The 13,515-nt window shown below is 41.4% G+C and overlaps 1 protein-coding gene across 3 annotated transcripts; it reads left to right on the top strand.

The window, feature by feature from the left end:
• The first annotated feature begins 288 nt into the window (after positions 1–288).
• On the top strand, positions 289–13,077 carry LOC140614615 (B-lymphocyte antigen CD20). Of its 3 annotated transcripts, none has more exons than XM_072793694.1 (7): positions 289–447; positions 6,011–6,185; positions 6,591–6,710; positions 7,851–7,907; positions 9,404–9,640; positions 10,377–10,478; positions 11,355–13,077. In XM_072793694.1, the coding sequence occupies exons 2-7, from the start codon at positions 6,027–6,029 to the stop codon at positions 11,571–11,573; spliced, it is 894 nt and encodes a 297-aa protein (XP_072649795.1). In that variant the 5' UTR covers positions 289–447; positions 6,011–6,026; the 3' UTR covers positions 11,574–13,077. The 3 variants fall into 3 exon arrangements, with proteins under 3 accessions (XP_072649795.1, XP_072649796.1, XP_072649794.1); XM_072793695.1 differs by lacking the exon at positions 289–447 and adding an exon at positions 490–764; XM_072793693.1 differs by lacking the exon at positions 289–447 and adding an exon at positions 1,994–2,105.
• The last annotated feature ends 438 nt before the right edge of the window (positions 13,078–13,515 follow it).

The raw sequence follows: 13,515 nt of genomic DNA, 5'->3' as shown, positions 1-13,515 counted from the left end.
TGCTTGGCTGGCTTCTTCCCACATAGTCACTCCTAAAAGTGAAGTAAAAAGGTAAAAGTCCTAACAGCCCATCTTTAGAGAATTTCTAGAGCCCTTCTTGCCCTTGGGGACCCACCATCCACACCTGCTTACAGGGTGGGGGCTGCAAAATCTTCTAATTAAGGTAGCGTAAAGTACGCCAGGCAGTCCCCTGGGGTCTTTTTCAAGAAGTGAAACCTCCTGGTAAGGCTGAAACTTTTTTGTATATCCTTTGGCTCTGGTAAGTGTGCATTAAACCAAAGTGATTGGGGCAAAGGCCAAGGTAGCAGAAGCCACTGATTTCCTGTCACCTGGTATCTATGAGAGGCCCCAGACCTGCCTATGTCACTCACCCCTGTGTTCACTAGCACTGGAACTCAGCAGCGAACAACTGAATCAGCCACTCGCCCTAAGGCCACAGACACTCAGGTAAGGAGCCTGTTTGCTTTGTTGAAGGTAGTCAAAGGAAGCGATGGGTAAAGCATTGGATAGTTTTGGAGACTAGAGATTCTCGACTTTCACTCAAGGGTTTCCGTGGTCAGGTTTGCTGATATTGTCACAATTTGAGGAGGGGTATCAAGGCTTGCTGCCCACCTACTCCCTGAACCACTCCCTCTCTCAAGAGAGGACCTGACCAGTGAACTAGGAGCCATTCTACAAAAGCAGCAGATTGCAGCGCGTAGACAAGAGCATGGTCACCAAGCTGCTGGGCTCAAACCGGAGCTCCACCACCTGCAAGCCTACAGGCAAGTTACCAAACCCCACATCCCTCAGCTTGCTTACTTATAAGATGCAAGCAATGGTATTACCCACTGCTTTGTAGAAGATTTAAGGAGGTGTAATCCTAAAGCTCTTAGAACCACCTGGTTCTAAAGAGGAAAATAAGCAGCCATGGCTATCGTGAAAATATTTCGACTTCCCTTGCTTTGAATACTTTTGTCTCCAAAGATATCCTGCTAAATGTGAGTACCCCAAGATGTTGTTAAACATCACAGGCTAACATTTTCTGGAGGGGATTGGTGGGGGGGGGGCAGCGGGCATGAAACTGAACACAAAACCCTGTCTCAAATCTATCACAGAAGCTTACAGTGAGAGTGGGCACTGCAGACGAGGAAGATTTAAGGAAGGGCCGCAAAGATGTTTTTTACCCATGTCATACTTATTTCCTAAAACCAGTTTATAATGTTTCCCACAAAATGGCTTGATCTCACTGATTATCAAGTGAGATGAAACAATCACCTTTTGGTCCAAAATCCCAAGCATTTATGTGTAAGTGTTCGCTGAGGAAGAAGCTTAGCTTAGCATTTTTTGAGCTCATAATACATGTAAAAAACAGGTTCTGTATGTAAGCCTAGCAGGACATCGCTTAAGAAATGTATAGCTCATTAGAGGGGCTATTACATGAGAAAGAAAATGGTTGGGACAAGGAAAGAACACAGAGAGCTGGGTCCTTTGAGAAGGTCAATGCCAGACAGTCTCAGGTGATATGAGCATCTAATACGGAGTCCAGCCATGAAGGGGGCAGGAGGGGAGCACTTCAATGTGGACAGGGCTCCAAGAAGAACGAAGGAGATGTGTCTAGACCAGTGGCTCTGGCAGGGAGTGGTGGGGTGCAGCCTCAGAAGGGATGTCCAGCTGCACCACTGGGCCAGGAGGCGATGACGGCCCAGATGAAGAGTTCAAGCTCAGGACTTAATCTAGGCCCAATCTAGCGGCCCTGTGGAGGACGAATTAGACAAGAGAAAGACCGAAGGCAGAAGAGTAAGATTTTTTTATGCCTAAATCAAGAGAGGAAACAAGAATCAAACTAATGGGGTGACACTGGGAGTAGAAAATGGTCCACATGCAAGATAAGATCCTTTACAGAGGAAAAGGCGGCATGACTTAGCCCCTGACTGAACCTGGAGGTGGACAGAAACATGGACAGAAGCATGGCTCCCACTTTTTAAGCATGGGTGGCTGGGGAACAGAAACCAAGCAATCTGAGCAGTCATGCCTGAGGACAGACCACACGACGCTGCAGCACAGTCCTTGGGCAGAGGAGCCTCAGCTGAGTGGCTCTGGCAGCAAGTGGCAGCGAAGTGGAGGTGAGTGGGTGGGTGGGAAGAGGAGGAACAGTGGAATGACAGCTTGGAGGGAGGGGAGGTTGGAGTGGCTGCGGGCACTGCTACCCCGAAGGACGGGGCTTTGGGACTGGGGACGCCGCAGCACTGCTACGTCATAAAAAGGCCCAGTAAGAGCAGTTATTCTTTGAGTGTTTAGTACATTGCAAATTGCAAGTCATCTCGAGCGATATATGTGCTCAGACGGTGCTGTGAATGCGATGACAGAAGTGGCAAGCAGCAGAGCCAGGACTGGCACCTTCTGTGACACGGCACCTCAAACAAACACTGCAGGTACGAGAGCGACTTTCTCTGAAGGACTGACATCCTAGTGGAAGGAGATGGGCTGCGGAGTACAGGCAAGAGGGAAAGGAAGTGAGAACATCCTTCCTCAGAGAGAAGTGCAGGAGGCCAGAAAAGATAAAAATGCAGAACTATTTTGAGTGGCAAAGGAGGAAGTTGAGGTGACAAAAGCTAGGCAGCTTTGAACTTCTCATTAAATGATGTAATTACTGGACCTAAAAGTCATTATTTGAACCAAAAACCATAAAGGCTGTGAAGTTCTCTGTGGTGGATGCACATAGAAGCAGTGTTGCCTTTTGAAAACCAAAAAGGATTTGCAGAAGTCGCTGCAAAAATGGGCAGTGTCTGATCAATCAAGCCCTGATGGTAATATAGTTAGGCGAGAACAGAATCCTACTGTGATCATATTTTGACCAATATGCCCAGTGACCCCTGCTAATGAACTAACTAGGCTTTGAGCATAACTGTGGGGGGGGGGCACTGTTTAAGTCATTGTGAACAATTCAAAACCAATGGTAAGGCAAAGCGACAGGAATCTATGATATCCTTAGGAGTTTGTGGCCTAATTTTACATATTTCCATACAACAAAAATTTCATTACATACTCTACAATGCCCTGGCATAATATATATAAATATATATATGAGAAATTATTTCCACACAAAATGAAGTAGCATACAGAAACGGATATGTTTATGTTCATAAACGACTATTTTACAGTAATGTGTGTTGAAGGCTTCGTTGAAATAGAGTTGCCAGAGTGAGACACCCATTTTAATAGAAAAATAAAATATTTCTCCCCAGTGGTCATTACTGCCACTAGCCATTGCAGATGCGGCCCCAGTAGAAGGTGCTTATGTAGGAGGTTTATCTCACCAACAATACAGACATAACCTCAGTTGAAAAATGAGAAATTAAAACAGCGCTGGTCCATTCATCTCTTTCTGTCCAAAGAATTGATGACCCTTGCTCTTTAAGTTGTCCTCACTAAAAAGAGCCCTCTGGAGAGCAGTGTGGGGACGTCAGTTCATTCTCTTCCTACTGATGGGAAAAGTCAACCCCTCTGGGCCTGCACTTCCACATCTCCACACAGAATGCCTATTTAGCAAGGTAGGCGCTGGGTGGCTTGGCATTGATGCACAGCATCCCAGGCGTGTAGGGGGTGCTCAGGAAACAAACTACGTGGTCCGGCTGTGAGGCAGGAGAAAAAGCGCCAGCCTCAGAGCCAGCCTCAGAGTCGTGGTGACAGCCCTCTGGTTCGGCTGTCACCAAATGCAAGGTCTGTAATGACCACAGCCCATGCCTGGGCTGCAGCTTCTTCATTTGTGAAATGAACAGAATGGTTTCTGAGGTTCTCTCACCAGCTCCAAAAATTCTTCCTGGTGACAAGAATGTCTGTAAAGTCCTTGATGGGCTATATTAATATATTCATTTTCATCAGTGATCTCTCTGGTTGGTCTGTGGTGCAAAGCACCAAAACCTCTAAGACCACATGACACCTGAAAATTGAGAAGTGGAGCAAAATCAAGTGCAAAGGACCCAGTCAAGGCCTCTTCTCTCCCTTCAGCCCAGGTCCCGAACAACTACTGTGTTTTCAATTGATTTCAAGACATCCAAACAACATCCATCTGAAGAGGGGAGAGGTTCATAAGTGACAGGCGGAACCCCTGTTGTGCACAAGGGCCAAAGCAGCCACAGATACCTCACTGGGTAGGTTCAAGGCCTCACTTTCAATCTCTGGAAGTCATGTAACTGGGATCAAGTGACTTAAGTATTCTGTGCTCCTGTCACCTTTTCTACATAACAGAAGGAGCAATTCATCCCTTGTCCTCTCTGTGAGGCTTCAATGAACCCCAGATATGAAATCTCTTTGTAACTATAAAGTGAGTGCAAACATGAGGCCTGGACTCCCTAGCACCTGTCCCACAACACACCTGCAGGTGCCCCGTTGGCTGTGACTTCAGTCGGATCAGCAAGCTGGATGGACAATCCTGGTCTCCAAGGTCCCTTCAGTGATTTACAGCTGACCAAGACAAGACCAAAGGTGCATCCCTGAAGAGAGATTTCCAGGGCCCAGAAAAAGCCCAGTACAATTTGTGTAAGCAATGGACATAAACAAATGCCAAAAGGAAGCACAAGATGAAGAAAGTTGAGCAGTCTTAAAACATGAGATCTGGAAAGGGTCTTGGTAATAATCACTGTCTAACTTCAGAAATGAGTAAGTCACGAATTCTAAGAACAGACAGCACTTCCCGTGTACAACGTACTTTCATATGTGAGCTTACTTCTCATAACGTGTCTGTGGCAGGGGTACTGGTCTTATTTTTTCCAACAGGAACAACAGAAACTAATGACCATAAAAGCAATAATACTAAGAACTAGAATAGCAACAAAAACAGGTAAAATTTATTCAGACATGGGTCCCTGGCATACATTTGTTTCCTCAGCAGTATTAAGAAACTACTCAATCCAGGCATAATTTAGATACTGAACAAGAGAGACAAGATCTCTTCTTTGATGGAATTCATATTCTAGTGGGGAGAGACTGCCAATAAACAAGCAAATAATCAAGGTAATTCCCCATAGTGGTAAATGCCATGAAACAAAAAACTGGGGTGCTATGAAAGAGGACCACTGTGGACTGAGGATTTGGGCAAAGCTTTTCTGAGATGCTGATATTTGAGCTACACCTGAATGAAAAGACACAAGTCATGCACAGACCAATCAGCCCATTTAAGCCTTACAAAACCCTATATTTTAAGACAAGAATGATTATTCCCATTTTACTATTGAAAAACTTGAGGCTCACAGAATTTAAAGAACTTGCCTGTAGTTTTGCAACAAATAGAATAATCATGATTTCTGCTCAGGGAGGAGCCTGCTTCTCCCTCTCCCTCTGCTGTTCCCCCTGCTTTTTCTCTCTGGCTGGCTCGCTCTCTCTCTTTCTGTCAAATACATAAAATATTTTTTAAAAAAGAATATTCATCATTTAAACCTAGGCAACCCATTTCAGGAGACCACAGTCTTACATATAACTTTAGCCTCCTTAAAGTGATTTACTTGAGGTTGCAAAGTTGGTGGTTGAGGAAGACTAGAATCAGCTCCTGTTGACTCTAAGGGCAGTCCTCACCGTACTCCTTCACAATGCCTCTGGCCCATCACAATGTACAAAAGCAAATAAGCAAAAGGACTAGGACACATCAATAACAAAATACATTTTCCAATATGAAAGCATAAGAAAAGTATCCAGGAATGAGATACAAACAGGACATGCAGACAGGCGAGCATGGTATTCTCTGCAATGATAAAGTTTGCCCCAAGCATTGTTGTCAAGAATCCTGACAGGGATCCCTGGGCTCAGAGGTCCTTGCCTGAGATGCCCCCTTCAGTTCTTGTCTCAGAACACAGCAGTACGCTTTGCCTCTGACCCAGAAGCACTAGGAAGAGGCCATGTCTACCCTCAATGACATTCATGGAGAGAATATGGAGAAAAGTATTCAGATGCATGAGATAACAGACTGCTGAAAATCCTTCTCTCTCTCTCTCTCTCTCTACGCCCCTAATTTTATTATTTGTTTTATATTTAGGAGTTCAGAGGGTGAGATGACAACACCCAGAAATTCAATGAGTGGAACTCTCCCGGTAGATCCTATGAAAAGCCCTACTGCCATGTATCCTGTTCAAAAAATAATTCCCAAAAGGATGCCTTCAGTGGTGGGCCCTACACAAAACTTCTTCATGAGGGAATCTAAGACACTGGGGGTAAGTCTACTACACTCCATTCTGTATCCTAGAGACTCTCTGGCCTACAGAAGCAGATGCTGTTAACCAGGTACAGAATGCAATTCAACTAGAAGGTATTTGATCCAACCCCAGATCAAGGATGTGCAAAGAAGTGACCACAGTGATCTTCTGTCTCCTTTTAATTTTGTGTTTTCATATTTAGGGGTCTCCCATCCCAGTTTGTTAGCAGCATCCCAGATATATCTGTACTGGAAATGTCCCAGGTGGTGGGGAAAATGGATCTGAACGAGACAAAGGTCTCGTTTGTCACTTCCTTTAGGCATTTTACACAGCCCCAAGTCAAGAGCCAGGGCTTCCATCCTTACCTTTGCTTTCTGGCTTGATGATAACTTCAGTTCATCAGTGCTCCCATTCTCTCTTCAGGCTGTCCAGATTATGAATGGGCTCTTCCACATTGCCCTAGGCAGCCTCCTGATGATTCACACGGATGTCTATGCGCCCATCTGTATAACTATGTGGTACCCTCTCTGGGGAGGCATTATGGTAAGTAAAAGCTAACAACCATTTGACGAGTGATGCAGACAAGAAGATTTCAAAGCTCCTCAGTAATATGCCAGATTATTTCTGTGTTGAGGAAGGCATATACCTGGGGAAAAGGTTACAAATTTAAAGTAATTTAGTGGAAAGAGAGGTTGACTAAATTGAGGATAAATTCCATTGAGAGTCAGTGGTTATGCTTTATGTGAATTTAGAGAGTGATGGCCTCCCTGGGTCTACATAGGGAAGGAAGATTGTTCAAAGCAAGGCCTCTCCAAAGTCAATATGGAGGCACTGAACATTTGGACTATACAGCGTGGTGTTTCAGAAAGCAGGAAGGCACAGGAGCATCCCATTTCCTCCTATAATTCTGCTTAGCTATTGTCACAGGAGGTAAAATCAATCCCATCCCAAATGAATCTCTACCGGCTCATCGGCAGAGCAGCAATCCTCATCGCTGCTCCATGTACATGTTTTCCAAACTTGTAACCTTGTCTGGGTGTGGTATGGGGCAGCCGTGTTTATACAATCATTACACTTCCATAGCTGCTACTACAAAGATGCCTCCAGGATTGAAAATTTCAGAGCAAAAGAAGATAAATTAGAACAAGAGTTTCCTCCATTTTATGGCCTATATAGTAGACAAGGAGGATGAGAAATAATCACTATCACTTCCCATAGCAGGCAACATATTAGTGGAGCTCCAAATAGTTCGTTCCACGTTGATTCATTCTTCACTGGCATCAAAGTCATTTAAATGACTGTGAACTCCAAAGAGAAATTCCACAAATTTAAAAAAGAAAAACTGAAAATAAAAGTTTCAAAATCATAGTTGTTAGTATTCATTGACCTGAAAACATGAATTCTGCCTCTGGTGTTAACTATATTCCTAGTCACAGCTCCCCAGTTAGTTGAATAAAAGGCATAGACTGAATATAGTTGAGCATGAATAAAAGAGAAATATGACTTCTTTAAAAGGAATGGATACTATAAAAATGACTGGACAGTTTAGTGAAAGTGGCTGGAAATGTTGATAGCTTTTTTTACAACCAGTTCTGAATGTTCTGAATGTTAAAAGTGATCTCCCTCTCTGCCTCTTCTCCTATGTCTCCCATGCCTTCTCCACCACTACTTCTCTTTTCACAGTTCATCATTTCTGGATCACTCCTGGCAGCAGCGGACAAAAACCCCAGGAAGAGTTTGGCAAGTAATCATATATCCTTCTTTCCCACACATCAGAGAAATATCTACTTTCTCAATTGAAAACAAACCCTTAAAGACCTTTGAGATCATAGTAGCACTGAGTTATCTCTTAATCCCCAAAAGCAAAAGATTCTCTACAAAGCTGTTGTGATGTTATTCATGATAAACTTAGAAATGAGACCCATCGGAATTATGTCCATGGAAAAAGAATTAAATAAAGGCAGATCCATGAAGAGCAACATGCTTATAGTCTTATGAATGTTAAATGTTGTATGAAACTAATAGGCCTCTTAGAGAGCTTTGTTATTTCTCTTAGACCACCATTTGAGAAAACTCTAACCAATAATGTGATTAACCCAAGCCTTGTTAACTTTGAGCAAGTCAGTTTACCTCTATGTACCTTTATAAAATAATGGCACTATATTGTTGTGATGACGAAATGGGGTAATATACATGAAAGTGCTCCGGAGGCTTTAAGGAGCTTCAGAGGGTCTTATTTGATAATGCCCACAACCCATTTACACCCCAGTCATGAGCTTACCAGCAGGTTCCTCCCCCAAGTTTTTTATACTTACTAATAAGCAATTACTAATTTGTGTCACTTCCAAAGTCAGTGAGGGACTAAGTGGATATAAATGGCTCCTCTCTAGAGGTGGTCTGACAAACTCAGTTCTGGGGAGTAAAAAACAAGTTGTTTTATTCTCCAGATATAGCCAGTCCAACTGAGCTGCCATCTGTAGGTCTTACAGCCAGGGATGAACTATCTATGTCTTAAAATAATCATCAACAATCCTATACCATTAGGTACTTGTCACCTATATTTTTGTTTCGACCTTTTATCATCCCTGCAAGTAGAACACTCACTCTGACATCCTTTACCTATGCTTACAGAGACATCAGTCCTAATGGTATTTTGAAAGATGGTAGACTGAGGCTGATTATAGCCTATGTCAATAGGGAGCAGGTGATGGTGGTCTTGGCACCGTTTCCACTTAATCGTAGACTCAGAAGTTCGATCTCCTCCTTCCTCCCTACGGTCACAGTACCCTCTCACTTCATTGCAATGGAAGAACTTCCTTCCTTGTCTTCCCTCTACCTTTCTCTGCAGACAGATATAATCTGAATACTCTTTATCTTCATTTACTCAACCAATATTCACTGCATGCCTACCAGGGTGGTGGCAGTGGCAGTGAAAGGAAGTTCAAGGGTACAAAACAGAAGAATTTAGGATGACTCTTAGAATTTTCTCTTGATAAACTGTTTGGATGTGATGGGGAAAAGTGAGATGGGGAAGATCGAGGAAGGAATGGGAATTAGAGATAAAGCTTGTCACTTTATAGTAACAAGGACACTAAAACCACTGAGAGAAGTGTGGTTTAGTATGAGATTGGTGCAGTGTCTTTGCAAGTTAGAGCAATGGGATCTGGAATTCTTTCCTAGCTAAATTTCTCCAAATGAAATCAAACCCTGTTAACAAGTCTTTGTCTCCATTTCAGGTCAAAGGAAAAATGATAATGAACTCATTGAGCCTCTTTGCTGCTATTTCTGGAATAATTTTTTTGATCATGGACATATTTAATATTACCATTTCCCATTTTTTTAAAATGGAGAATTTGAATCTTATTAAAGCTCCCATGCCATATGTTGACATACACAACTGTGACCCAGCTAACCCCTCTGAGAAAAACTCTTTATCTATACAATATTGTGGCAGCATACGATCTGTTTTCTTGGTAAGTTTGAAATTAGGTTTCTTCTCAGGGAATAAGTTTGACATTTTTATTATGAGTGTCAACTCTGGGTTAAGATTGTCTACACCTTCTACTTACTGCCTATATGGCTTTGGACAAGAATTTTAACCATATTCTGCCTCAGTTTCTTCAGCTGTAAAACGGGGAAGCTAATAGTCCTTATCTCATAGGGCTGTTTTGAGATAAGTCAATGTATGTAAAACACTTAGAACTGGTACACAGAAAGTGCTATGTGTTTGCTTTTACATTAATTATTATTACTTGTTAATATTTATTAATATGAATATGATGAACATTGAAGAAGCACTTAAGTTATTATGAACATCTTTGGCCTCAGTGAGTTCTTAATATAGAGTCTGAAGGGGAAAAGTATAGACAGGTTTCCTTGGTTGTGATATCAAACCACCACAACTTAATTCGGGATCCAGCGATTAATTTGTCCTATGTAGAATTGATTCTTCAACTAATTACTGCTGCCTTATTTTCTATTAGCAGCATGCATCAGCCATTTGTGGTGTGCCAGTTGTTGTGCTAAGGGTTAGGGTTATAGAGATACTAGTAGTTCTTACTGTTGGTCATTACTCACCTAAAGAACTTATCTTCTAAATAACTGACCTCTTAATCATTTAATTTTGGCCAAAAATCATTGACTGAGCACCAACCATATTCTTTAAGCCATTTCTACATTTCTGCCCTCACTTTTTCTGTTGTTCTCCAGGGCGTTTTTGCTGTGATGGTGATCTTTACCTTTTTCCAGAAACTTGTGACAGCTGGCATTGTTGAGAATGAATGGAAAAAACTGTGCTCTAAACCTAAATCTGTAAGTAGTAGCCACCCCATCCACTAACCCTCTCTGAGAAATCACGTCAACAAAAAAATCATTTATGGAGAATGTAATCTGATGTAATTTTGAGCCTAGGAGCTTCATAAAAAAATGGTCTTGGCAGATCTCTGGAAAGCAGAAAATGCCAATAATGAGGCAAAAGCATCTTGAAATTTAAAATAATTCTAAGGGTTAAACAGAAGATACAGCCTTATACCATGTGCACTTACTAACCTTGAGTTCCACTTCATTCCATGAACCCATCTTGATTTCATGATTCCACACGTAATGTGTAAAAACAGGATGGCTGAAGGTTGATGGCTGATAAAAGCACTAGTTCTTCCATTTCATTTCTCAGTATTCCCTCCCTGTACCCACCTGCAACTTTTCATCAAATCCCACTTCCAAAATAATAGGTTCAGAGAGGCTCCACAATTGGGAGATATGAATATCCCAGTGACAGATCAATTATCAACTGCTTTGAACTAGAGAATGTTAGATTAAAATTTAGAAACATCACAGTTCCATCATTTTTCAAATGAGAAAAACAGGATTAGAGAGAAAACAACCTTCCCAAGGTTATATCCAATAAAGGCAAATCAAAACTAGAATCTAAATTCCTCTATTACTGCAGTGTTCTTTCCCAAATACTGTGTGATCATTCCAGGGAAAGTGACAAATATCTGCTGACCTTGAAGATGAGCTTTGATAAGTGATATGATCCCTTGGGAAACCAATCCTGATATTTGGAGGCATATAGGAAATCACATAAACAGCATAAAAACCAGGAGGTATTTGATAAATATTCATGGAGCTTGTTGACAAATGTGTCGCTAGTAAGGGTCAAGAGACATGTTTAATTTTGTGTTCTAGGATGTAGTTGTTCTGTTAGCTGCTGAAGAAAAAAAAGAACAGCCGATTGAAACAACAGAAGAAATGGTTGAGCTGACTGAAATAGCTTCCCAACCAAAGAAAGAAGAAGACATTGAAATTATTCCAGTCCAAGAAGAAGAAGAGGAACTGGAAATAAACTTTGAAGAACCTCCCCAGGAGCAGGAATCTTCACCAATAGAAAACGACAGCATCCCTTAAGTAACGTTTTTCTTTCTGTTTCCTTTTCTTAGGCGTTAGTGTTCACAGCTTTCAAGAGACATATCCACCCCTGTTTCCTGAGGCCCCCTGCAGGTGGGCCTCCTCCATGTGTCTCTCTGGCCTTTGCATGGAGTGACCACAGCTCGCTTGCGCTAGCTCGCTCTCTTTCTCTCATGCAGAGGATGCAGCCATTGCAGGAGGCTAAGTCGGGCAGCTTATTTACATTACAGCAAGGCAGACTGTGATTTCTCACTAAACTTTTCCCTGGATAAAGCTTCGTAGTAGTGGTCAGAGTGGCAGTTCCGTCTCTACCCCCGGTGAAAAAGATAAATATGGGCTCCAAGCCACCCTGAAACTATCTTTAATTCTTTCCACATCTACATATTTTGTGGAATCTGTTTTGCACACTGTCTCAAGGAAAGTAAATAATAATAATACAAAAATAATAATAATGAGGTACAATAAGGAACTATCCCATCTATCTTTCTATGGGGCTCACATCATGATACATTCTTAGAGCACCCACGCCCCATCAGGGAAGCTCTAAGTGGCCAATACTTAACTCTTTCTTTGTAAAACAGCACAGCTTATAGATGGACATTTCTGTATCTGTCTTAACTTTTCCTAACTCCTGCGCTAGGCTCTTGGTTGCACCGCCTACCTACTTGCAGCCTTTAGGCAAGAGAAGAAAGAATCAGAATTGAGTACCCAAATCTTAAATCATAATCAGCAGTTGTATTTGTAATTTCCATGATCCAGAAAAAAAATCCATCCACATTTTACAAATGATCCAAAGAGGTTAAGTAACTTGTAAATAAGTAATTTGTCAGTGGTCACAGCTAGTAATTTTGAGAGCCTTCTTTCATACCCAGATCTTCTTATTCAAATCTTATAATGTTTGAAATAACCTAATCGCCTGCGTGAACTACTTGAACAAACTCAATAGGTTTTAATAAGCACCTACTCTCTGATCAGCACAAAATAGGTGTTGACAGAGATATAAAAGAATCAGGAATCAAGTTTTATTCCTTGGGGATAAAAAGACTTAGACATTCACAACATTGGGAAAACTACTCACATCATTAACATATACTTAGCTGTTAGATTATGTAATGCAGACACTAGGTGCTATGGACATTCTCAAAAAAAAAAAAGATCATGCTTGAAAATTAATATAATTAGTTACAAAGCCAAATCTCAGACAATAGCTACCTTACTTCCCAATTCCTGTTCATATTCAGACATACTAGCACCCCACATAGAAAGAATGTTGCTATAATCTATCAATTTCATTTGAGCACTTTCTATATGTTAAGTGCTGCCTGATTCTGGCAGGTATCAAAGTAAATGTACTCCTTGTGATATTTCTACTTTCTTAGGGACCACCAATAAAAGATATTTCCTATGATCAGGAACAAAAAAAGAGATGAGACATTTCTCTACTTTGTAAGTCCTCAAAATTAGCTTTAAATGAATAAAACTATATTTGTGTTCTTGTCCGAAACTGATGATTCCAACACGGTGTTTGCCCAAGCTTCTCTGTTCGTGTGATGTCAGACCAGGAGGGAAGCTCCCATAAACCCAATCTGAGTTTGAACTATATGATGTCAGGACATCAACTACTTATGCCAGTGTATTCTTACACACACAGATTCCCATGGAAAATTTAATAATTGAATAACAAATTTCTCCCATTTGGCACTCCAGAATGTGGCTAAAATATGAGGCAGGCACTCCTACCTTGAACTAGAAGAAAGGAACAAGAGCAGTGGGAGACCTGAAGGGAAAAATTAATGAGAAAACCTTCAAAGAAGACAAAATCTCACTTTTGTCTTATTTTCTCCACTTCTGAAATATATATATAAGGATCCCTTTCCAAAACCATTGTGTCTTTAAAATTTTTACTTCATATATATTTTTTATTCAAGTATAAGTAGCATAC

The sequence above is a fragment of the Canis lupus genome, chromosome 23 (genome assembly GCF_048164855.1).
Source record: "Canis lupus baileyi chromosome 23, mCanLup2.hap1, whole genome shotgun sequence".
Classification (NCBI taxonomy): domain Eukaryota; kingdom Metazoa; phylum Chordata; class Mammalia; order Carnivora; family Canidae; genus Canis; species Canis lupus.
This window is presented reverse-complemented; position numbering and strand designations above follow the sequence as displayed.

Coding starts and splice junctions, on each gene's coding strand:
- LOC140614615 (XM_072793693.1), top strand. CDS start 2,011: ATGCCTGAGGACAGACCACACGACGCTGCAGCACAGTCCTTGGGCAGA. Junction 7,908..9,403: donor AAAACCCCAGGAAGAGTTTG/GCAAGTAATCAT, acceptor TCTCCATTTCAG/GTCAAAGGAAAAATGATAAT. Junction 9,641..10,376: donor GCATACGATCTGTTTTCTTG/GTAAGTTTGAAA, acceptor GTTGTTCTCCAG/GGCGTTTTTGCTGTGATGGT.